At 35.9% G+C, this 23,451-nt stretch overlaps 1 protein-coding gene across 4 annotated transcripts; it reads right to left on the bottom strand.

The window, feature by feature from the left end:
- Positions 1-45: 45 nt before the first annotated feature.
- On the bottom strand, positions 46-19,285 carry LOC106065207 (lysine--tRNA ligase-like). 4 transcript variants are annotated; one of them, XM_056036512.1, is made up of 17 exons: positions 19,091-19,285; positions 18,432-18,510; positions 15,780-15,996; positions 15,539-15,677; positions 15,099-15,261; positions 14,643-14,736; positions 13,279-13,361; positions 12,928-13,031; positions 10,979-11,104; positions 10,594-10,713; positions 10,260-10,422; positions 9,971-10,144; positions 9,792-9,877; positions 9,455-9,540; positions 9,169-9,295; positions 1,466-1,609; positions 46-753 (listed from the first exon to the last, which is right to left on the bottom strand). In XM_056036512.1, the coding sequence occupies exons 3-17, from the start codon at positions 15,920-15,922 to the stop codon at positions 685-687; spliced, it is 1,821 nt and encodes a 606-aa protein (XP_055892487.1). In that variant the 5' UTR covers positions 15,923-15,996; positions 18,432-18,510; positions 19,091-19,285; the 3' UTR covers positions 46-684. The 4 variants fall into 4 exon arrangements, with proteins under 4 accessions (XP_055892487.1, XP_055892486.1, XP_055892488.1 ...); XM_056036511.1 differs by lacking the exon at positions 18,432-18,510; XM_056036513.1 differs by lacking the exons at positions 18,432-18,510; positions 19,091-19,285 and adding an exon at positions 19,004-19,037.
- Positions 19,286-23,451: the final 4,166 nt, after the last annotated feature.

The following is a 23,451-nucleotide window of genomic DNA, read 5'->3' as shown; positions in this document are numbered from 1 at the left end:
TGAATTAGTTTTTAAAAACGATGATAATTCAACAAAACAAAAAGATTTAGTTCACTCTTTAATTGCAGTCATTGAAACAAACATTACTAAACCAAAAGAAACTTACATACAACTACATTCTCTCCTTTTCAAATCATTACATTAACACCAGTTATTTCAATGTCAGGGCACTAACATCAATTTAAAGTAGTCATACATTTAATGGTATGCAAGACTAGATAACCTAGACCTTGGTAGATGACCTTAAGTGATTTGTCAACTCTGCCTTCATTTCCATAGTTACTAAGCTTCAAAATGAGATAACTTCCAATCATTAAAGAAATTTTGTGCAGCGCTATAAAAGTTTAGACACAGTTTCTGACTCACCAACATATGAGTTTGGGAACGGATGCTATTGAAGTTAAAGTAAATATATAGGTATACATAAAGCTGTGTAAAGGTGAAGCTGCCAAAATATTACATGCTGATTTTGATTTAGATCTTACAACTTTCCAATGTCCCTGACAGCTAATATAATGGAAGCATGCCTGGCTGAAGGTGTTAATCAATAAATAATACAAGTGTCAACTTGCCAATTTTCTTGCCAATAAACACATGAATACAAATACATATAGAATTTCATGAATTACCCATTTGGAGATAATCTAAAAGGGGTACAGCCAACATTCAATTAAAAAGGATTCTCTATTTCTCTGTTGTGGTTTCCGGCGTATGTGTATTTTCTGGCCTCATGGCTGGGAAAAATACTACTTCCTGTAGGATGTGAACAAATTATCGTAATTAATAATATGGTAGCATTCATACTTCACAGCGTGACCCTTATGGATAAAACGTCATAAAAATACTATTAATTGCCTCCTCCCTAACTGGAAGCCAATCCCTTCATAAAGTTGAAAAGGCTACCCCTAACTCTAGACTTAAAAAGAGAGAAGCTACTCCTCTGCACACATGTATAATACATCTGCATTGTTAATTAACATTCCATCTCCAACTTGTAACAAAGATTTTTAAAATAAGACATTATTTTATTACTTGCAAAAAGGGAATAAACCACTGAGAACCCTTACCAGGCTGCAATTTATTAAAGTTGTTTCTTTGCCAAAGGTAAAATAAAATCAACATAAAGACATTATTTATTTACGCACAAGTCTTAACAGACAGGAGAAGTCTGAATGCTTAAAGTTCTAAAGACTTAAGAACGACATGTATAATTAAGTTATAACTTAGCTAGTATAAAATATTCCTAATTTTAGTGAAAGATGTTTCCCAGTACTCAAAACACCTATGATTTTAATTTTTAGGGCACCAATATTTGCAAGTAAATAAATACTTTTTTTTCATGCTAATAATAATTGAAAACATTGTCAGCATGATTTATAGTGTTTTGGGAAACACTTCTATTGAATCGTTGAAATTAAAATCATACTTGTAAAAAGAAAGCAAAACTGATAGGCTCTGTCCATACCTTTATGTTGTTCTGGTCTGTCAAGAACATGGTGAGTCTATCAATACCAAGCCCTAAACCTCCAGTTGGTGGCAGTCCATACTCAAGGGCAACACAGTAATTTTCATCCACAAACATGGCTTCAACATCTCCTGCAGCCTTATCCTAAAACAGACAAAAAAACGTGTCTTTAAATGTATATTTTAAAAGAAACTTAACATACCATTTCAATATTGCTAACAGTTTTCTCAAGCAATCAGTTGCAATAAAAAAAAAAGAATGAAAAACTATTTCGATGGATTAATCTGTTGAATAAAATTGTTATGTCTGTATGTTTTTTGTGTGTTAGATGTATAATAAGGCAATGTCTTTGATCCCAAAGATTACGGATATGAATGCTCATGTTTCAAATGACTACACAAACTCAGTTGTGACCTGCTCAGTTTGCCATATCTGATGCAAAGCTGTTGTCAGCCAGGGATCTATTTAAGACCCAAAGAAAACCATTGTTGAAGAAAGGCATTTAAGATATTAGGTGTTTAATGTATTCACTATTTATGCTACAATTAACTTGAATTACTGCTATGGAATGCAGAAGAACAATCCATACCAAAATGAAGACCAACACCAAGGCACACACTTCTTTGGCCCATCAGTTGTTGACCAACCAGATAAAATGCTTCAGTTTCCTTTCAATCTTCTTATCTTATATAATACAGACGTTACTTCAAAAAAGAAGATGATTACGTCCTACGCGTCATGCATTTAGTCATGCATATTAACCAATGACTTAAATTCAGCCAAGTCACTGGTTTTCCTGGCTAGCTCAGGCAACCCATTCCATGCTCTAATAGCACTAGGGAAGAAGGAGTGTTTGTACAAATTTGTCCTAGCATATGGGACGAGGAATGTGCCTTTATCTTTGTGTCTTTCAGAGTATTTTATTAAATTTTGTTTTTGTATTTGAAGATTATGGTTCAGTGTTTTATGTATGATTGCTACTTTACTTTTGAGCCTTCTGTCCTGAAGGCTTTCTAAATTTAGTGATTTTACTAAAGGTGTTACTCTAGTGAAATGTGAATATTCGTTTGTTATGAATCTCACTGCTCTATTTTGTGTCTGTTCCAGTTTTTTAATGTTTTCTTGAGTCGAGGGGTCCCAAACGGAGGATGCATATTCTATTATTGGCCTAACCAAGGTTAAATAACATTTTAGTTTTATGTTTTTATTTGATTTATAGAAATTTCTTTTAATAAATCCTAATGCTTTGTTTGATTTTTTTGTAGTTTCATCAATATGTGGATTCCATGACAGTTTTTCATTTATTATAACACCTAGGTATTTTGCGTTTTTAGTCTGTGTTACTGGTTTGCCATGAATAAGATAAGTGGAATTAATTTGTTTTAGTTTTTTTGTTACTCTTAACAACTGACATTTTTCTGGGTGGAAAGACATGCTCCAATTTGATTCCCATTTCTGTAATTCATCTAATTCTCTTTGTAAAATATCTGTGTCCTGTGTTGTTTTTATTGTTCTATATATTATGCAATCGTCTGCAAATAATCTGACTTTTGTTCCTGAAGTAATGCAATTTGGTAAATCATTTATGTAAATTAAAAATAGTAGTGGACCCAATACTGTTCCTTGTGGTACACCTGAGTTTACTGTTATCGGTGTTGATTTAGAGCCATTTATTATTACAGTTTGTTCTCTCCCTATCAGAAAATCTTTAATCCACTGATGCAGTGAACCATTAATGCCGAAATATTTTAATTTTTTAAGCAAACTATGGTGGTGTACTTTGTCAAAAGCCTTAGAAAAATCTAGTAAGATAGCATCTATTTGTTCACTATTATCTAAACCCCTTGAAAAATCATCAATTAGTCCTATTAGTTGTGTTTCACATGATCTATATTTCCTAAAGCCATGTTGGTATGGTGTGAGGACATTATGTTTGTCTAGGTGGTTTATGATGTTGCTACATATTATGTGTTCTAGGATTTTACATGTGATGCTGGTAAGTGATACTGGTCTGTAGTTTCCTGGGTCAGATTTTTCTCCTTTTTTAAATAGGGGGGTGACATTTGCTTCTTTCCAGTCCTTTGGTACTCTGCCCTGGTTAAGTGAAGCCTGAAAGAGTATTTTGAACACTGGGGCTAGCTCATTGCTTAGTTCTTTGAGTAATCTAGCTGTAATCTATGTTGTTTACTTGGTTCAAATTCAGTAATATGTCTTTGTCTCCTGGGGCTGAGAATGCTGATGCAAAGTATTTGTTTAGGATGTTTGCTTTAGTTTCATTATCATTATGTATTATGTTATGTTCATCTTTTAATGGCGCTATGCCTGTTGTTTCCATTTTCTTAGACTTAATGTATGACCATAGGTTTTTGTTGTTATCTTTAGATATTACATTGTTTATGTATTCACTCTGCAGCTGTCTGCTTACTTTTTGGGTTAAGTGTTTAATTTTTATATAATCAGTTCCTTCAGTTGACACAATGTTTGATTTTTACCTCCTAGTTCTAGACATTTTTTTTTTTACTTGAATGGAATAGTTCTAGAGGTAAATTCCCTTCTACAAAAGCCACTCAATAAACGCACCATGCAAACACACACACACCAGGTTCATCAGGGCCTTCTTCAATATGAAAGACACGTCCTCTCATTATTTAGTCCCCTCTTCACTTTCTACACAAACACACATACACACCAGGCTCATCAGGACCTTCTTCAATATGAAAGACATGCCCTTTCACTATTTAGTCCCCTCTCCACTTTCTACACAAACACACACACATACACACCAGGCTCATCAGGACCTTCTTCAATATGAAAGACACGCCCTTTCACTATTTAGTCCCCTCTCCACTTTCTACACAAACACACACATATACACACCAGGCTCATCAGGACCTTCTTCAATATGAAAGACACGCCCTTTCACTATTTAGTCCCCTCTCCACTTTCTACACAAACACACACATATACACACCAGGCTCATCAGGACCTACTTCAATATGAAAGACATCCCTTTCACTATTTAGTCCTCTCTTCACTTTCTACACAAACACACACACATACACACCAGGCTCATCAGGGCCTACTTCAATATGAAAGACATCCCTTTCACTATTTAGTCCTCTCTTCACTTTCTACACAAACACACACACATGCACACCAGGCTCATCAGGGCCTTCTTCAATATGAAAGACATGCCCTTTCACTATTTAGTCCCCTCTTCACTTTCTACACAAACACACACACATGCACACCAGGCTCATCAGGGCCTTCTTCAATATGAAAGACACGCCCTTTCACTATTTAGTCCCCTCTTCACTTTCTACACAAGCACACACACATGCACACCAGGCTCATCAGGGCCTTCTTCAATATGAAAGACATCCCTTTCACTATTTAGTCCTCTCTTCACTTTCTACACAAACACACACACATGCACACCAGGCTCATCAGGGCCTTCTTCAATATGAAAGACATGCCCTTTCACTATTTAGTCCCCTCTTCACTTTCTACACAAACACACACACATGCACACCAGGCTCATCAGGGCCTTCTTCAATATGAAAGACACGCCCTTTCACTATTTAGTCCCCTCTTCACTTTCTACACAAGCACACACACATGCACACCAGGCTCATCAGGGCCTTCTTCAATATGAAAGACATCCCTTTCACTATTTAGTCCTCTCTTCACTTTCTACACAAACACACACACATGCACACCAGGCTCATCAGGGCCTACTTCAATATGAAAGACATCCCTTTCACTATTTAGTCCTCTCTTCACTTTCTACACAAACACACACACATGCACACCAGGCTCATCAGGGCCTTCTTCAATATGAAAGACACGCCCTTTCACTATTTAGTCCCCTCTTCACTTTCTACACAAACACACACACATGCACACCAGGCTCATCAGGGCCTTCTTCAATATGAAAGACACGCCCTTTCACTATTTAGTCCTCTCTTCACTTTCTACACAAACACACACACATGCACACCAGGCTCATCAGGGCCTTCTTCAATATGAAAGACATGCCCTTTCACTATTTAGTCCCCTCTTCACTTTCTACACAAACACACACACATGCACACCAGGCTCATCAGGGCCTTCTTCAATATGAAAGACACGCCCTTTCACTATTTAGTCCTCTCTTCACTTTCTACACAAACACACACACATGCACACCAGGCTCATCAGGGCCTTCTTCAATATGAAAGACACGCCCTTTCACTATTTAGTCCCCTCTTCACTTTCTACACAAGCACACACACATGCACACCAGGCTCATCAGGGCCTTCTTCAATATGAAAGACATCCCTTTCACTATTTAGTCCTCTCTTCACTTTCTACACAAACACACACACATGCACACCAGGCTCATCAGGGCCTACTTCAATATGAAAGACATCCCTTTCACTATTTAGTCCTCTCTTCACTTTCTACACAAACACACACACATGCACACCAGGCTCATCAGGGCCTTCTTCAATATGAAAGACACGCCCTTTCACTATTTAGTCCCCTCTTCACTTTCTACACAAACACACACACATGCACACCAGGCTCATCAGGGCCTTCTTCAATATGAAAGACACGCCCTTTCACTATTTAGTCCTCTCTTCACTTTCTACACAAACACACACACATGCACACCAGGCTCATCAGGGCCTTCTTCAATATGAAAGACATGCCCTTTCACTATTTAGTCCCCTCTTCACTTTCTACACAAACACACACACATGCACACCAGGCTCATCAGGGCCTTCTTCAATATGAAAGACACGCCCTTTCACTATTTAGTCCTCTCTTCACTTTCTACACAAACACACACACATGCACACCAGGCTCATCAGGGCCTTCTTCAATATGAAAGACATGCCCTTTCACTATTTAGTCCTCTCTTCACTTTCTACACAAACACACACACATGCACACCAGGCTCATCAGGGCCTTCTTCAATATGAAAGACATGCCCTTTCACTATTTAGTCCTCTCTTCACTTTCTACACAAACACACACACATGCACACCAGGCTCATCAGGGCCTTCTTCAATATGAAAGACATGCCCTTTCACTATTTAGTCCTCTCTTCACTTTCTACACAAACACACACACATGCACACCAGGCTCATCAGGGCCTTCTTCAATATGAAAGACATGCCCTTTCACTATTTAGTCCCCTCTTCACTTTCTACACAAACACACACACATGCACACCAGGCTCATCAGGGCCTTCTTCAAAATGAAAGACACGCCCTTTCACTATTTAGTCCCCTCTTCACTTTCTACACAAACACACACACATGCACACCAGGCTCATCAGGGCCTTCTTCAATATGAAAGACATGCCCTTTCACTATTTAGTCCCCTCTTCACTTTCTACACAAACACACACACATGCACACCAGGCTCATCAGGGCCTTCTTCAATATGAAAGACACGCCCTTTCACTATTTAGTCCTCTCTTCACTTTCTACACAAACACACACACATGCACACCAGGCTCATCAGGGCCTTCTTCAATATGAAAGACATGCCCTTTCACTATTTAGTCCTCTCTTCACTTTCTACACAAACACACACACATGCACACCAGGCTCATCAGGGCCTTCTTCAATATGAAAGACACGCCCTTTCACTATTTAGTCCCCTCTTCACTTTCTACACAAACACACACACATGCACACCAGGCTCATCAGGGCCTTCTTCAATATGAAAGACACGCCCTTTCACTATTTAGTCCTCTCTTCACTTTCTACACAAACACACACACATGCACACCAGGCTCATCAGGGCCTTCTTCAATATGAAAGACATGCCCTTTCACTATTTAGTCCCCTCTTCACTTTCTACACAAACACACACACATGCACACCAGGCTCATCAGGGCCTTCTTCAATATGAAAGACATGCCCTTTCACTATTTAGTCCCCTCTTCACTTTCTACACAAGCACACACACATGCACACCAGGCTCATCAGGGCCTTCTTCAATATGAAAGACACGCCCTTTCACTATTTAGTCCCCTCTTCACTTTCTACACAAACACACACACATGCACACCAGGCTCATCAGGGCCTTCTTCAATATGAAAGACATGCCCTTTCACTATTTAGTCCCCTCTTCACTTTCTACACAAACACACACACATGCACACCAGGCTCATCAGGGCCTTCTTCAATATGAAAGACACGCCCTTTCACTATTTAGTCCCCTCTTCACTTTCTACACAAACACACACACATGCACACCAGGCTCATCAGGGCCTTCTTCAATATGAAAGACATGCCCTTTCACTATTTAGTCCTCTCTTCACTTTCTACACAAACACACACACATGCACACCAGGCTCATCAGGGCCTTCTTCAATATGAAAGACACGCCCTTTCACTATTTAGTCCCCTCTTCACTTTCTACACAAACACACACACATGCACACCAGGCTCATCAGGGCCTTCTTCAATATGAAAGACATGCCCTTTCACTATTTAGTCCCCTCTTCACTTTCTACACAAACACACACACATGCACACCAGGCTCATCAGGGCCTTCTTCAATATGAAAGACATGCCCTTTCACTATTTAGTCCTCTCTTCACTTTCTACACAAACACACACACATGCACACCAGGCTCATCAGGGCCTTCTTCAATATGAAAGACATGCCCTTTCACTATTTAGTCCTCTCTTCACTTTCTACACAAACACACACACATGCACACCAGGCTCATCAGGGCCTTCTTCAATATGAAAGACATGCCCTTTCACTATTTAGTCCTCTCTTCACTTTCTACACAAACACACACACATGCACACCAGGCTCATCAGGGCCTTCTTCAATATGAAAGACATGCCCTTTCACTATTTAGTCCTCTCTTCACTTTCTACACAAACACACACACATGCACACCAGGCTCATCAGGGCCTTCTTCAATATGAAAGACATGCCCTTTCACTATTTAGTCCTCTCTTCACTTTCTACACAAAAACACATATATGCTTACATGGCTGACATGTAAAGTTAGAGATGAGTCTGTGAAATTTTTGGCTTTTAGAGATTAAAGAATAGAATATATCATAGGGTGGAAAACTAGTAATGAGTCTGAGAAAGCTTTGTTTTTTTTAAATTATAGAATATATCATGGACATATTACTAAATACAAACAGGTATTGGAGATGGATTTGAATACATTTCTTTAACACACCAATTATTACATAACACATTTATTGGATTCCAAATAACCAGTAGGCCTACTTTAAAGTAAAGTTAGTATGTTTAGGTCACAAGTCTTGTAGATTCTAAATAGAAAATATTACATCTAAAAACTTAAAATTTCAATGTAATGGCTCATATATATATATGCCTTCTTTTAGGAAGAATGTTGGTGACACCAACTTCCTGTGTGACTGCAAAGTTTGGTTGACAATGTCATAATGGTCAAATCACTCCAATGACCTAATATTGCATTTATTGAGGCCAGATATTATATAGGCCCAATGAGATAGAATTGCAGAGTTTGGTTGACAATGTCATAATGGTCAAATCACTCCAATGACCTAATATTGTATTTATTGATGCCAGATAGTATATAGGCCCAATAAGATAAACTGTTATATAATCTAACTAGAAATATTTGTTAGGTCTTGTGTGGAAGAAATAGAATCTTTATTGTAGTTCAAATGTGATGTGATAAAACTTACCTTAGCTTGTTGTTGAAATCTTTCTCTTTGGACAACTGGGTCATTCAATTCTGTGTAAGCATTCGCTATTTCTTTACGCATTACAAAACATTCTAAACGCTCTGACAATCCAGGCACTGACCTATGTCTTTATAAAGAAATATTAACCAAATGAATAGTTATAAAAAATAATAAAACTAAGCTGCTAATAAAACCACAATTAGAATGTAGGTGTAGATTCATAATATAGATAAATAGCTTGTTAAAATATAAAAGTAGAATTAAAACAATAAATTTTAATGCTTACGATTTGGAAAGAGGACTCATAATTTCTGGATGATCAATGATGAATGTGGGATTTATTATCTTGTCCTCTATAAAATCACCAACCATCTATTGAAAAGAGCGACAGAAATTAATTTGACACTATTAGCTACAAGACATTCTCACCCCACTTTTATTACATTTAAATGTGATGAAAATGTAGTTTGTTTTACATTTTATGCATTTCAAGTTATATTAAAAAAATTAATAGACAGCCAGTCAATTTAATTTTCAAATTATAAATATACAAGTGACTCTAATGTTAAACTGAAAAATGCAATGATCGTTTATTAACTATCTATTGAGAGCAAACAAATGACCTTGTCTAGCAGACGTGCAGCAGTTCTAGGTAGGAGACATCTCACTCCATGTTTAACACAAAGGTCATCAAGGAATTTTCTAGAAGCTAAAAGCAAAAAAGAATAAAAATTAATTCAATTGAATAACACTAGATTGAGTTTTTAAAGACATATTTACTGATGAAATCATGACACCCAACCTTCGGTGTGCAATTCAGCAGCTGGAGGGAACGTGACATTCATTGCTTCCTCCAATGCTGGAATCATAGACACACGCTTGAATGGGGGAGTGAAGTCTATTTCATAGCCTTGACCTTCAGGGCCATCAGGGTGATAAGTAATTTTGTAACTGCCTTTCAACTGTTTGACCATACCTAATCACAGATGCAAGTAGAATTACATTTTACACTAATCAGCAATACGGAAGTTAAGACATAATAACTTTTAAAGAAAAAAAAACCCATTAAACTTTTAATGTCCCATGCCTACCAGAGATTAAACTTTCAGCTATCGTCATTAAATCATTGTAGTCAGCGTAGGCCATGTAGAACTCCAAGGTTGTAAACTCTGGATTGTGTGTGAGATCAATGCCTTCATTTCTAAACTGTTTACCGATTTCATAAACTCTGTCAATACCTCCTACAACCAACATCTGAAACAATAAAACCACACGGTTGAAACAATGAGTTCTAAGCTACTTTAATTACTAAAATTTTTTTTAGATTAGCTAAATTTTATTGCTGCCGAATTAATTAACGTTTATGACAGCCATATAAATAAATTTACTATGGTCAGCTTAGATAAATAATGTCCCTGTTTTCACCTTTAGATAGAGTTCAGGGGCAATTCTCATGTACAGATCTTGATTCAACTCATTATGATGAGTGATAAAAGGTCTAGCTACAGCGCCACCTGGGATCAAACTCATCATGGGAGTTTCAACCTGAATAAAATTTAAAAGAAGCTATTTCTTAAGCAACGGATCTAGGTCATGAATTAGCTATTTATTTCATAAGAAAGCAATAATTCTCTTAACAAAGCTGTTAACTGGTCACTTCTACCAACAGAAGTATTTAAAATTGGATTACACCCTGTTGTAGTATTGATTCTAATAAATCAAGGGTTAGGTTAGACATGTCCCAGAATTTCTTGCCAGACTTGAAAATGTATTTCAAAACCAATTATAAAAACAGTGTTCCAATAATTACCTCTAAAAAGCCTAAATTATCAAAAAACTTGCGCAGATAGTTGATTATTTTGGCTCTGGTTATAAATATATCCCTCACAGGTTCGTTAATCATCAAATCCAAGTATCGCTGTCTGAACCTGGTTTCCTTAAAGTAAAACAATAAAAGGACATTAAAAATAACTTTATTTAACTGTTTTGTTTAAAACATCACTTCATCAGGTTTTAATTAAAATTGTTAAATCCTATACTTAAAGGGAAACTCCGATAGTTTTTCAAATTTGAGTTATTGACATTTAAATTTTGCGTAAAAAGTTGTAATAGTAAACATTATATCATTTTTTATTTAAATGCTTAGAAAATTTTATATTTAATAAATTAGTAAATTCTTGACATCTCAAAAAAAAACGGGATTCTTTGAGATTTTGTTTTAAGTTATTTCATGCATCACTTTCCAAACAATACTGTAAGAGAAACTAGATTTGACCAATCGTATCATTTCATTCTTACAGTAGCTGTTAGGCTTAGTGACGGCCTAGTCCAGAGCTATGATACAGTTATATATATAAACATGTACCGGTATAGATAGATCCAAAAGCATTAGGATAACCAACTCGAGAAAAAAAAGTAACATTTTCATCTAAGCCTCTCCCTATCCCAAGAAGTAAATAGATCGTGTGTCTGAATGATTCGAACAAACTGGTCAGTGTAAGGCTAGTCAAGACTATGTGTAGTCGGTCATGACAAGAAAACCAAGCGATAGTGTTTGTTGTGTGTTGAGTGGTCTGGCGAGAAAATACACACTGCCGTGATTATTCAAGCATAAATCATAAATCTACTTTTAATACGCATTTTTTCTTTGCTTACAAGATCCTAGATCTAACTGCATAGACAAAGATATATTTCTTTTACGAGAATGTAAACTTTGCTGTATGGTCTCCTGTTATACAATAAGTCAATAGATTAAAACACCTTTGTGACGTCACATAGAAACCTGGTGAAAGTCTGACTGTTTTAGATGTGCAGGAAAATTACGTCGGAAAAACATCAATTACTAAGTTATTATTGCAAATAAAAAAAAAGAAGAATATATTAATTATCTGTAAATCAAAAAACATATATTATATCAAAAATTGTCAAAACCATCGGAGTTTCCCTTTAATTATAAAATCTGGTCCCAGAATTAGCTTCAAACTAACTTGTTTTAAGGTTATAAAAAATGTTTATTGAAAAATAAAAATTATGAAATATTCCAGTGCAAAACTGATACACATTTCTGAGTGATGTATTGAAATAAGTTTATAAATATTTCTGACACTATACTGTTTCTAACATGTTTTGCAAGACTGGGATGTTCCTTCAGAGTTGAAGATAATCTACTTCCTAGTCCAAACCTCCTGCAGGACAACAGAGGATGGCAGCAGGCAGGGCATGAACCATCAAGATGACCAAACAACTGTCAAGTGTGCATACCGCATGACCAGTCAGCCATCCATCACAAAGTTTATCATAATCTTATTTTTGTGAGCACAGTCAGCCATCGACCCATTGCCAAATGACCCTCTATACCGAATTGTTCCCATTTTTTATACTATACCATTGATTGATTGAATAAATATTACATTTTTTTTTAATAAAAGCAAGCAAATAGTTCAAACTTTGCTTACCATCACAGTAGTTTTCTAGAAAAAGAAATGTGCTTCTCTTTTCTGATAGGAAGGACATTACATTTCTATACTTGTAACTCTTATTCTTATGTATGTCCTGGACCTTTTTGATTTAGCTGCTCCATTTTATTCAAATTGTATTTGGTAAGTTATTTCTATAACTTAGAAATAATAATGAGCCTAAGATTCTTTGTGATACTCTTGAGAATACAACTATTGGTTAGAGTTAGGACATGTACATACATAGATATATAGCTGATGGGCCATATCAATAATATGGTGTAACTTTTCAATGTAGGCCTACCTTTTCTTTCACACCATAGTAGAGATGAGGCAAATTTCTCAAACAAGGGGAGAGTAGAGTCACTGACACAGGCACAATGCTTAATTCCCCTTTCTTTGTTTTAGCTGTGCTAAGTAAAAAGGTATATCATAATGACCCATGATACACACACAAAAAAACATAATTGTTTAAATGTAAAATGTGAGACCTTTGAAATATTCTAGTGTTTGTTGCGCTAAATGCCTTGAATAAGTTCCACAGTTCCATTACTCCTTTTTATTATGGGATGACAAAAAATATTACAAGAGGAAACTATGTAAACTCTATAATTCTGGTCCTTATATGACTAGTAACAATCCAAAGCTCACTCACCTGGTCTGCCTGACACTCCCACAATATCCCCTCTTTTAATTTTTTTCTCCATTTTCTCAAAAGATTCTTGGCTTTCATAGTACCTGCACAGAGTAGAAAATCAAACAAATGATATCATAAAACTTAGATGTTCAATCAGAAAATGTGCATATAACAAAAGCAAACAGAAATACAATAAATAGTATAGATTGATACAGACATTGATATAGAGGGATTGTATTGAGGTTACTTAACGAGGGTTAACAATAAAAGATGATAACTGTTTATTTACATGTGGTATAAGGAAGGACACAACAAACATAGATAGCAGTCTTGGTTATCAGATCTTCTCTGGCCTACAAGGTTTACTGGCACAGCCTCTATGTTTCTCTTGCCACAATGTTCACTGTTGCCTCCATTACAACTGCCATAGGGTCTGTGTCACTCTCTTTTGGTTGTCTCAAGTGCCTTAACAAACAAATAGGAATGTCTTCCACTTTCAGAAATCACCCACTGTTTCTCAGACAACTTCCTGACCAGACAACTTCACAGAGAGCACCTACTCTGCTTTTCAACCAGATGACAATAATACCTTCTTTCACAAAAGGCAACATAACCTAAGTTCTAGAAGAAGACGATATGGTCTTACTTTCACTTATGGTCTTACTTTCACTTAGCCAGAAAATCAACTATCTCTCCTTGATCATTTCAATAGTCTGTTCATGTCCAATGCTGAACTGTGCACTGTTGTTATTAAAGTGCACATAAAAATGGATGGCAGGATAAGTTCATGAGTTTGTAATATCTACATATATTGAATTCTAGGAAATCCATGAATAGACAAGCATATGCTGATGGCTATTATACTGATCAATCCTGCACTCTGTTTGTCTCCATGAATAGACAAGCATATGCTGATAGCTATTATACTGATCAATCCTGCACTCTGTGTATTTGTATAAAATGAGATGGAAGCAGTAAATGTGTTTATATAATATGCATATGTCAAGAGTATAGACTTACTCCTATTGAGAATGTATACAGAGAATCAGAGTTCTAATTTAGACCATTTTTCAGCTTACATTGGCAACTACAGGTAAAGTTAAATTATCGGCAAGAACAATGACCAACTCAATCTAGACAAATAGGTACTCAAAAATCTACTCAAGTGTTAATTCTAGCCTCTCGAGATTTAATCCTCAAGTTCTGTCCAAATGTCCTACCACTCTTAATTATGAGAAATACCATAACAGAGAACCGTAAATGTTAAATATGTCATATCTATTTCTGGTGATAATATCAATCTATTGCTTGCAATGTTATACCCTATTCTGTATATGCTATAAGCAATCTATAATTGTTGACACACTCGTGTCATAACTTACTTTGCATTGGCCATGATTTGTATTTTCACAGATTCAGCTCTAAGGTCATAAAAGATTAGCTTGGTTCCAGATAACCTTTTGGTGTGTATTCGACCTGGTGGTAATAGAACACTACATCAAGTTATCAACATCTACATTGGCTGCACCAAACATTTGGATTTAATCATCTTATTTAGTACTGCAAAAATATCAACTTCTTTATTGGCTGCACCAAATATTCTGGTTTAAATCATCTTATTTAGTACTGTAAAAATGTAAAAATCTGCATTGACCACACAAAAATATCAACATCTATATTGGTGACCCAAAATATCAATAAGGCCACACAAAATAGGTCTAAATTTGTCTACACAACATAAATATGTGAATAGTTATTTACAATATTGACATCTACATTACTCACACAATATCAAGATCTATATTCAAAAGCATCAAGAAAAAATTAAAAAATTTTACCTGCCACAGTCACAACTTCCTCCAGTTTTTCTCCAGGTGACAAATGATTGTATTTGTCAATGAACTCTCTCAACGACATGCCCACATGAAACTTGTGTGGATAGGGATGGTCTCCAGTGGCTTTCATGTTGGCCACAGCCAAGGAGCGCAAATGAAAATATTCCTAAGTAGAGTATTTGACAAAAGTTTTTAACTACAAAAGAACTTTCATTCTTGTTTCTTTAACTATTCTAGCTTTAGTTCTGATTAGTTAAATAGTACAATCTATTAAATCAAATAAGTTTTGACATTTCTTTTACCGATTATTTTTTATTAGTTGGATATAGCTAGAAGAATCAACATGTTAGGATTCAGGCACTCTTGTTAATTTTTGTTAAGCACCTTTACAGAATTGTCAAATCTATGAATTGGGAAATGCTTTAAAAATTTTTCTAAATTACCATTGCATCACTTTCCTCGCCATCCTGGCCAGCTGTATCCTCAGACTCTGCTGTTTTATTTTCCGCACTCCCTTTTGCTTCTTGTCTTTCAGATTTCCTTTTAGCTTGTCTTTCAGCTTTGAGTGTTCGTTTCTGCTCACTAAGAAATTATTTAGAAGTTAAAAAACAATTTAAAAATTTTTTTTTCCTTAAATGAATGTCTATACAAAAATTTTTATATTTGTGTTGTATTGAGCAATACCTAAACATTGTTCCAGCAGTGTGAAATAGAAGTCTTGGCTGTGAGTAGAGAAGCATGGTTTGCTCAGCTGCCAAGAGAGAGACATGCTGAAGTGCACTCAAACTTTGACTGACACTGGAAATGGCTCGAAGTACTTTCAGCATGACCAAATGAAAACTGTAGTGAATCTCAGTTGATAAGTGTCCAATTAATCAATACAGACAGGTTCCTACTAGGGCTGGAAAATGTAATTAAAATTATTTTTACAAAGTCAAACATAGACACATTTGATACTACACTTACTGAGTTATCTGGCATTTCTGGGCACATACAAAAAAATGTATCATGTGAAAAAAATTTTTTATTTAATTCTAAGAAACACAGATTTTGTATTCAATTTCATATAATATTTTAAATTTCTGGGGAAAATGTTGAAAAAGAAATGTCAATTATTTCTTAAAATGTATAGTACATTTAACTCTTTCTCTCATAATTAACAATACCATCATTGATTTGACCACATTAAATTAATTTAATTTTTTAGCTTTATAAACTTGAATTTATGTATAAAAAGAGCATGTTCTCCTATAATTCTATATAAAAAGTAATATTTTCTAATTACCAACAAAAATGTTGTTGAAGTTTAATCATAACAGAGTAGAATGTACAAAAGTGAAAAAAATTTTTAATACGTTAAAACGTGGAAAATAATTACGGAGATAAAAATTTAATAGAGTGTATGAGTTCTTAAATTCTCACAAAAAATCAGGACTTTATAAGATAATGCTAAGAATAATTCTCAACAGACTCCAGAGGAAAGCAGAACAGGTCCTTTCCGAAGAACAGGCTAGTTTCAGAGCAGGAAAAAGCACTGTTGAACAAATAATTGACATACGCCTGTTAAATGAAAAATGCCTTAACATCAAAGCATGTATGTACAAAGCTTCATAGACTTCAAAAAAAGCTTTTAACAGGTCTTGGAATGATGGCAAGTGATGAGGGAGTCCAACATAGATAAGAACACTAATGATGTTATCAAAGCCATTTACCGCAATGTGAATAATTCAGTGCTTTACTTATCTTATATAATACAGACGTTACTTCAAAAAAGAAGATGATTACGTATGTCACGTAGACAGTCTATATTTAGCTCGTCAATGACCTCGGGTTTTTCCTTCACATGAGAGCTATGTGTCAGAACAAAAGTGATTCGTTTGAGGTGTTGATTGTTGCTGCATTTATTGGTCAGATTGTTAACCAAGCGGCAATGAGATATGAGTCACATGGCAAATCGCCCAAAGCTTGGATTTTTCTTTATATTTTAGTTAGTCGTGTGTTTGAACTTGTAGTGATAACATCTAACTTGTATGTAACGTGAAATTGAGAATATATATTTTCTTTGCATCAAGACTCAGATGTATTATTGTGTAGATCAGATATTCTATTGAAGTACATTTCACCACTGTAATTATTGTGAATAGCTTTTTCAAGTTCTAAATTAAAGTAATTGTTTTAGACGAAGAGAAGTTTCTTTATTGATTATAGAACGTACTTAGATCATATTGTCATATAGTAACTCCTAGATCTAGATGATCCTCTTATCAATTGGCTACATTCTGAATGATCGTATTATCAACATAGATCTAGCTACTTTTATACGATCATCTTATTGAAAGATTATTTCAAGATCCTTGGCAATCACGATCATTGATGGTGTGATACAGATCAAGATAATCTACAACGTGACATTCATCATAGCATCTTCATAGATCTTGACATCTGACATCCACAATCAAGATTGAACGTGACATCTGGCACCATCTTAGACTGTGACATCAGACACCATTGAAGATTGCGACAACTTACTACGGGCCATGCATATAGTCATGCATGTTAACCAATGACTTAAATTCTGCTTCTGTGTACTTCTAAACAAACAAACTGGAGAAATGTTTAAGACATCCATAGGAGTGCAGCAAGGATGCAGTCTCTCCTTAGATCTTTTAAACATATTTCTAAATGTAGAGCCACACTGTGATGGAAACTCAAAAAAAAAAAAAGGGGAAGCATATTTCCAATCTCAGGTTTGAGGATTATATAGTGTTACAGACCTTTCAAAATGGATAGATTTATCATTGTTTTGTTTCAGGTTGTAAAATGTAATAAAACTATTTATTCATGCAAAATAATGTTTGTGAAAGGAAGCATTTACTTGTTGTTTTTTTTATCTATTATTTATTTAAATGAAGAGTATACAAAAAAATATTACATTTTTATACATATCTAACATTACTTTAAACTCTAATTAGATCTACGATCTAGATATATATAGACAGAATATTGAACTATTTGATTGAAGATTATAATTAGATCTAGAGTAGATCTATGTCTTAGCCCAAACCTCCTACAGAACGTCAGTAATAGAGCACAAGGCATAGCAAGGTTCAAGTTCAGGACCATAGCTCTATGTCTAGATCTATAGACTATAGATTCTATGACTGTCACTGACTATGGCTGTCTAAGGCTCTCTATGCCATTACCATATCCTGTCTTTTCTGAAATTCGCTCTTTTACTTTAAAAATCTTTATTCTAGATCTATGATATAACTACTTTTTTTTATAGTATAGATAGATCTATATTACAGACGTTACTTCAAAAAAGAAGATTCTTACACATTTCTGATTCATGTTGTCAATCTTAGATAATCTAGTCATTGTCATTCCATTCTCTAGTAATGAAGTAGTAATGGCACTAGGGAAGAAGGAGCAATAGTACAAATTTGTTCTAGGGTATGGAATCTTATCTTCTTATTATAGTTATTATATATAGGCAATAATACAGACGTTACTTCAAAAAAGATGATTACATCATGCATCTAGTCATGCATGTTAACCTTCCAACCTTCTTATCTTAATATTATAATACAGATTTTACAGATATATGTTACTTCAAAAACCAATGACTGACTCTCACTCTGTCCTTATGATATTTTAAGTATAATGTATTTAATGTCTATATTTTATACTTTTAACTTTATGGCTTCTTAGTCTATTTTAGACTAGTATTACTCAGAGTATTAGAGTATTACTGTATAATAATCTAGAATAGATCTAGTGTTTTTATGTATTATAGATCTAGATCTACATTCTACTTTTCTAGATTAAAGTATTAAAGTTTCACCACCAAAGATACTTTTTTTAACTTTACTTTTTATTCTTCGTTCGTCCCGACTCCTGGCACCGACCTGAAATTAGTGGAATCATTCAATCGATAGCCTAAGACGCCTAAGTGTGTTAATTAAGTCAGGCTTAGACTTTTACTTAATACTTACTTATTCTATATAAAAAAGGAAGATAATTACGTCCTACGCATTTCATGTATAGAAGGCCTATAGCTTAGATCAGTAATACTCAGATACTTCAAGCGGTTGACATTAAGATACAAATAAAATAAAAAGCAGGGTAATAAAGCAGACATCTAATCTAAATCAAATGAGACAAATGCAAGATCTAGATGTCTAGATCTAGATTTATCTCCCTTGGCTAGTTTGACCTTTTATTTACTTTTTTATTGAGAGAGTTGTTTTTTTGTTTGTTTGTGTTATCTCATGGTTATCTTATCTTATATGATACAGACCTTACTTCAAAAATTATGTTTATTTGTTTTTCTTATGTCAACCATGTGTCAACTTATGTGCTTTAGATCTGTTACATAGGCCTATTTGTTCAAATAATAAATTCATTGTCATTAAATTGTCACTCTCTAAATAAAATATAGATGCAAATTTTTTTTTTAAGAAATAAAATGTTATAAATATTTTGGTGAACTTGTTTTTGGTTTCTTTTGAAATTATTAATTAAAAAAAAAATTGGTCGTACTCGCTAATAATAAGGCTAAAATTGATACTATGAGTACGAGTCAGAAGCAGTATTAGCTGTGATCTACAATTTTGCCACATCCAGCACAGACATATATAGCTAGGCCTAACCGTTGTCTGTCGGTGGTCGGTTTATGTTATCTTACCGCAGTCTGCCATCGGCTGTAGTTTTTCTTTTGGTATCAAATGTGTATACCGCGGCCTCATGGGTGCCCGCGGGGGGGGGGGTGCAAGGGGGTCCCATGCACTTGCACACCCCCACACACACCTGGATTTTGAGTAGCCAAATTTTAGCCATTTTTTTTCACCCTCAAATCAATTCAAATCTAGATAGCAAATGAACAAGTAGCGCTTCCAGTGATGACTGAAATACAGTTGTAAAGATACAATTGTGTAGTAGTAAACTAGCCTAAGCTTATCAGAAATTGATGGTCAACCAAGTACGTGCACCCCTATAAATTCTGAGTAGCCAAGTTTTAGCCAATTTTTTTTTACCCCTTTAAATCAATTAACTTCTTTTAAGTAGCAACTTAGCAAGTAGTGCTTCCACTGAAGTAAAGTTATAAAGATATGCTATTATTTGAAGAAACTAGAATATGCAAATCTGTACTTTAGGGCCAACCATGTACGATTTATTATAGGCTTGCAATTCTTTGCACTGTAAAGGGTGTCAAACATTCTATAGCACGTTAGATGACGATTAGTTTTCATTTGCACATAATTATAGTTAGGCCTATTATCATATTTTATTAAGGTCTAGAATATTTGGTAAAACTTTACATCGAAGGACCCTTTTGAAGAATGTTAGAGAGAGAGAGAGGGGGGGCAGTGACCGGGCGCGCTCTGCGCGCGAGCAGGTGAGGTCACGTCAGTACGTCATCATACGTGCGGATAGACAGCTGCCAAATAATTGACCTGAAAAACTAGGGTCCTTCGATGTAAAGTTTTACCGAATATTTTTTTGTCTTGGACGAGAAATCCTTGCCAGTTATCTTTATATCTTTATAGTTTCTTGAAACAAAAGTAAAGAGTGTAAATGTATTAACGTCTTTCGGAGTTGCGTCGGTGTCAGCGCTCGATAAAAATAGCAAGTGAAACACGTCCACCAGTTTACGATTGAAGAGATACAAGAAAGATCTTCACATGCCATCGTTCGAGTCAAAACGTTGATTTGGATCAACGGAGCACTGGCAGCAGCAAGAAAAAAATACGAGCAGCAGCAGCATGAATTAACTGCATTTGCTGGGCATTTTGGTGATGAAACTACAAGATATCTTGGATGGCTGCCTGGTCGTGCGGTTTGCACGCTGGACTGTCGTTCAGATTCATCGATGGTCCCGGGTTCAAACCCTGCCCGCTCCCATCCCCCGTCGTCCTGCGGGAGGTTTGGACTAGGAAGTAATTATCTTCAACTCTGAAGGAACATCCGAAACATATAAAACATTTTACAAACAAAACATATCTCAGGCACTGAGCAAATGTCTTAGAGCGTTCGGTTTGTTGATTGTGACTGTATTCGGCTTCATTGTGTTAGTTCCTTTGGTTCAGAGAGACGCACTGCATGTGTTTAACGTCATTGTCAGCAAATACATTATGTACAGTCTAGACATGGACAAACTACTCGGCCTAGGCTGCCCGTGATGGCTACCTTTCTTCTTCCGTAACAGTCCCTAGCGATGGCGTTGGTGCTAAATTGACCTCTTTTGTGTAAGACACAAAGGATTGAGAAATACGAATTCATTCGAGCTTTAAGTCTCAATTTTGAGATCTTTGACAGTTTGGCGGATATTAACATATCGACTGCAAGTGAAACCAGACAAACTGCACAAGTGTTGTAAATGCCTCTTCCTCTTGCGTTTCTGATTTGTATTTTCATTGTCGTCAATTATTCATCTATTCTTGAACCAGTTTCCCTGATGCTGCAGTCTGTCCAACTTAACATAGTGGCCGCTCAACAGCACATCAGCAGTCACATTAATGACTTAATCAAAAACCAACTTGACCATGATGAGGAACAAATCAGAGATGGCATCTTGAGGAAGGCGAGACTGCTGGCAGAAAAACCTGATACACCTGATAGTGAGTTAATGCTGCCGAGAATTTGCAGTCGACAGACACACCGAGCAAAAACCATATGTTTGGATAATGGGAGTTATTACAGAACACGGCTTTACATTACGTATCTTGATTCGTTAGTTACTTAATTACGTCTCGCTTTTCGTTTTTTCAACTCGAAAGCAGGACGTTTTGGCGCAGCCGTTTTGGCGCGAAGGTCGTTTTGGCGCCGCCGTTTTGGCGCAAGGGACGTTTTGGCGCGAAATACATTATGCACGTTCATTGTATAATTTCTTTAAAAAGAATTATGCATATTTATGTTTTGCATGAGTTATTGTGTTAAAACACATTTTTCACGTACAGAAGAAGAAATATTTTTGTCCGCTATTTTTGGTATTAAAGTTTGTTATGTAATTATTGTTAAATCTCTAATATTATACAACACCAGGCTGACATCCATACTTCACACTTAGAGTGGTCTGCATTTTAAACCTATTAAAAACAGAGATAACCTTCATCAAAATTTTGCCTTATCCTCGCTTCGACTGGACATTTTCCATTGTTTATATAGACTGCCACAGGTTTTCAGTTAAAAATATTGTTACGATCTTCTGCAAACACTACTTAACAGCACAACAGCACATCTAACACAAGAACTTGACAACAAGAGCTTCAAGTAACAAAGTGGCGGTTTAATTACAAATACAACGACAGCCAATTCAACACAATTGGCTACATCAATGGACCTCATTCACCAATCGTAAACAAACAACATTTAGTCACGTGATTTTATTGATAAAACAACGGGAAAAACTGTCACGTGACAACCATCATGAATTAAACATGAGATCGTAAATTATATAGAAGATATAGAGCGCCATGTGGCTAAATGTTGTTTGTTTACGATTGGTGAATGAGGTCCATTCAAATTCTTTCTTGTACTTAACAGAACGGCCTAACTTAATTTTACAAGTCTCTCTAGCTCGTACAGCTACATTTTCGAGGACTCAATGGTACCACAGGTCCTTACTGCCTTGCTGTCCTGGACTCAACTGTCCTTTTAAACACACTGTCTCTCGACCGTGAGGCTCTTGATAACATGACCACAACACATGTCATACTTGCGGTTATTAGCAATACTGTCCCTTGTCTATCGACAGCCGTTGACCTGTGTGATTGGCCTGAGTCGTGTGTATCAGTAGGCCGCACACACATTAACCCACTGGAGTTACAACAATATAATAGAATGAAATGGCGAAAGCTGTTCTAGTCTGTCAGTGTGCTGGAAAAATGATTAATAAATGGTCCAAACTACTCGAGCTTATAAAGACGTAGGGGCGAAGAGATTGAAAGAGAGGGTAGATCTTGGGCCGCTCTCGGAATTTAAGATTAAGGATTATAAATTCGCACCTAGGGATGTCAGGAGGAGTGCTAGAAACAGATTATCGTCTTACGCGTGAGAGAGGGGAGGGGTGGAGCAAAGAGTATATACAATTAGTAAAATGTGCCCAGAAGAGAGGGGGCGGGATAGCTGTCACATGTAATGACCAGTCCTAAGGAGATGATCGCCAGACGCATGACGCCAACGACCAGTGCTCGGTGCTGGTCTTGTCTTCATTTGTTTAACTATACCTGCGTCAATGCAAGATGTGTTACCCAAATCACCCCCTACCCAATTTCTCAAAATATATCTTTTCAAAGTATTTTAGTGTCGTAATTTTGTTTCTTTCTATTGTCTCCCCTAGTGTTTGTTTACATTT

This window comes from Biomphalaria glabrata, chromosome 7, assembly GCF_947242115.1.
Source record: "Biomphalaria glabrata chromosome 7, xgBioGlab47.1, whole genome shotgun sequence".
Classification (NCBI taxonomy): Eukaryota; Metazoa; Mollusca; class Gastropoda; family Planorbidae; genus Biomphalaria; species Biomphalaria glabrata.
This window is presented reverse-complemented; position numbering and strand designations above follow the sequence as displayed.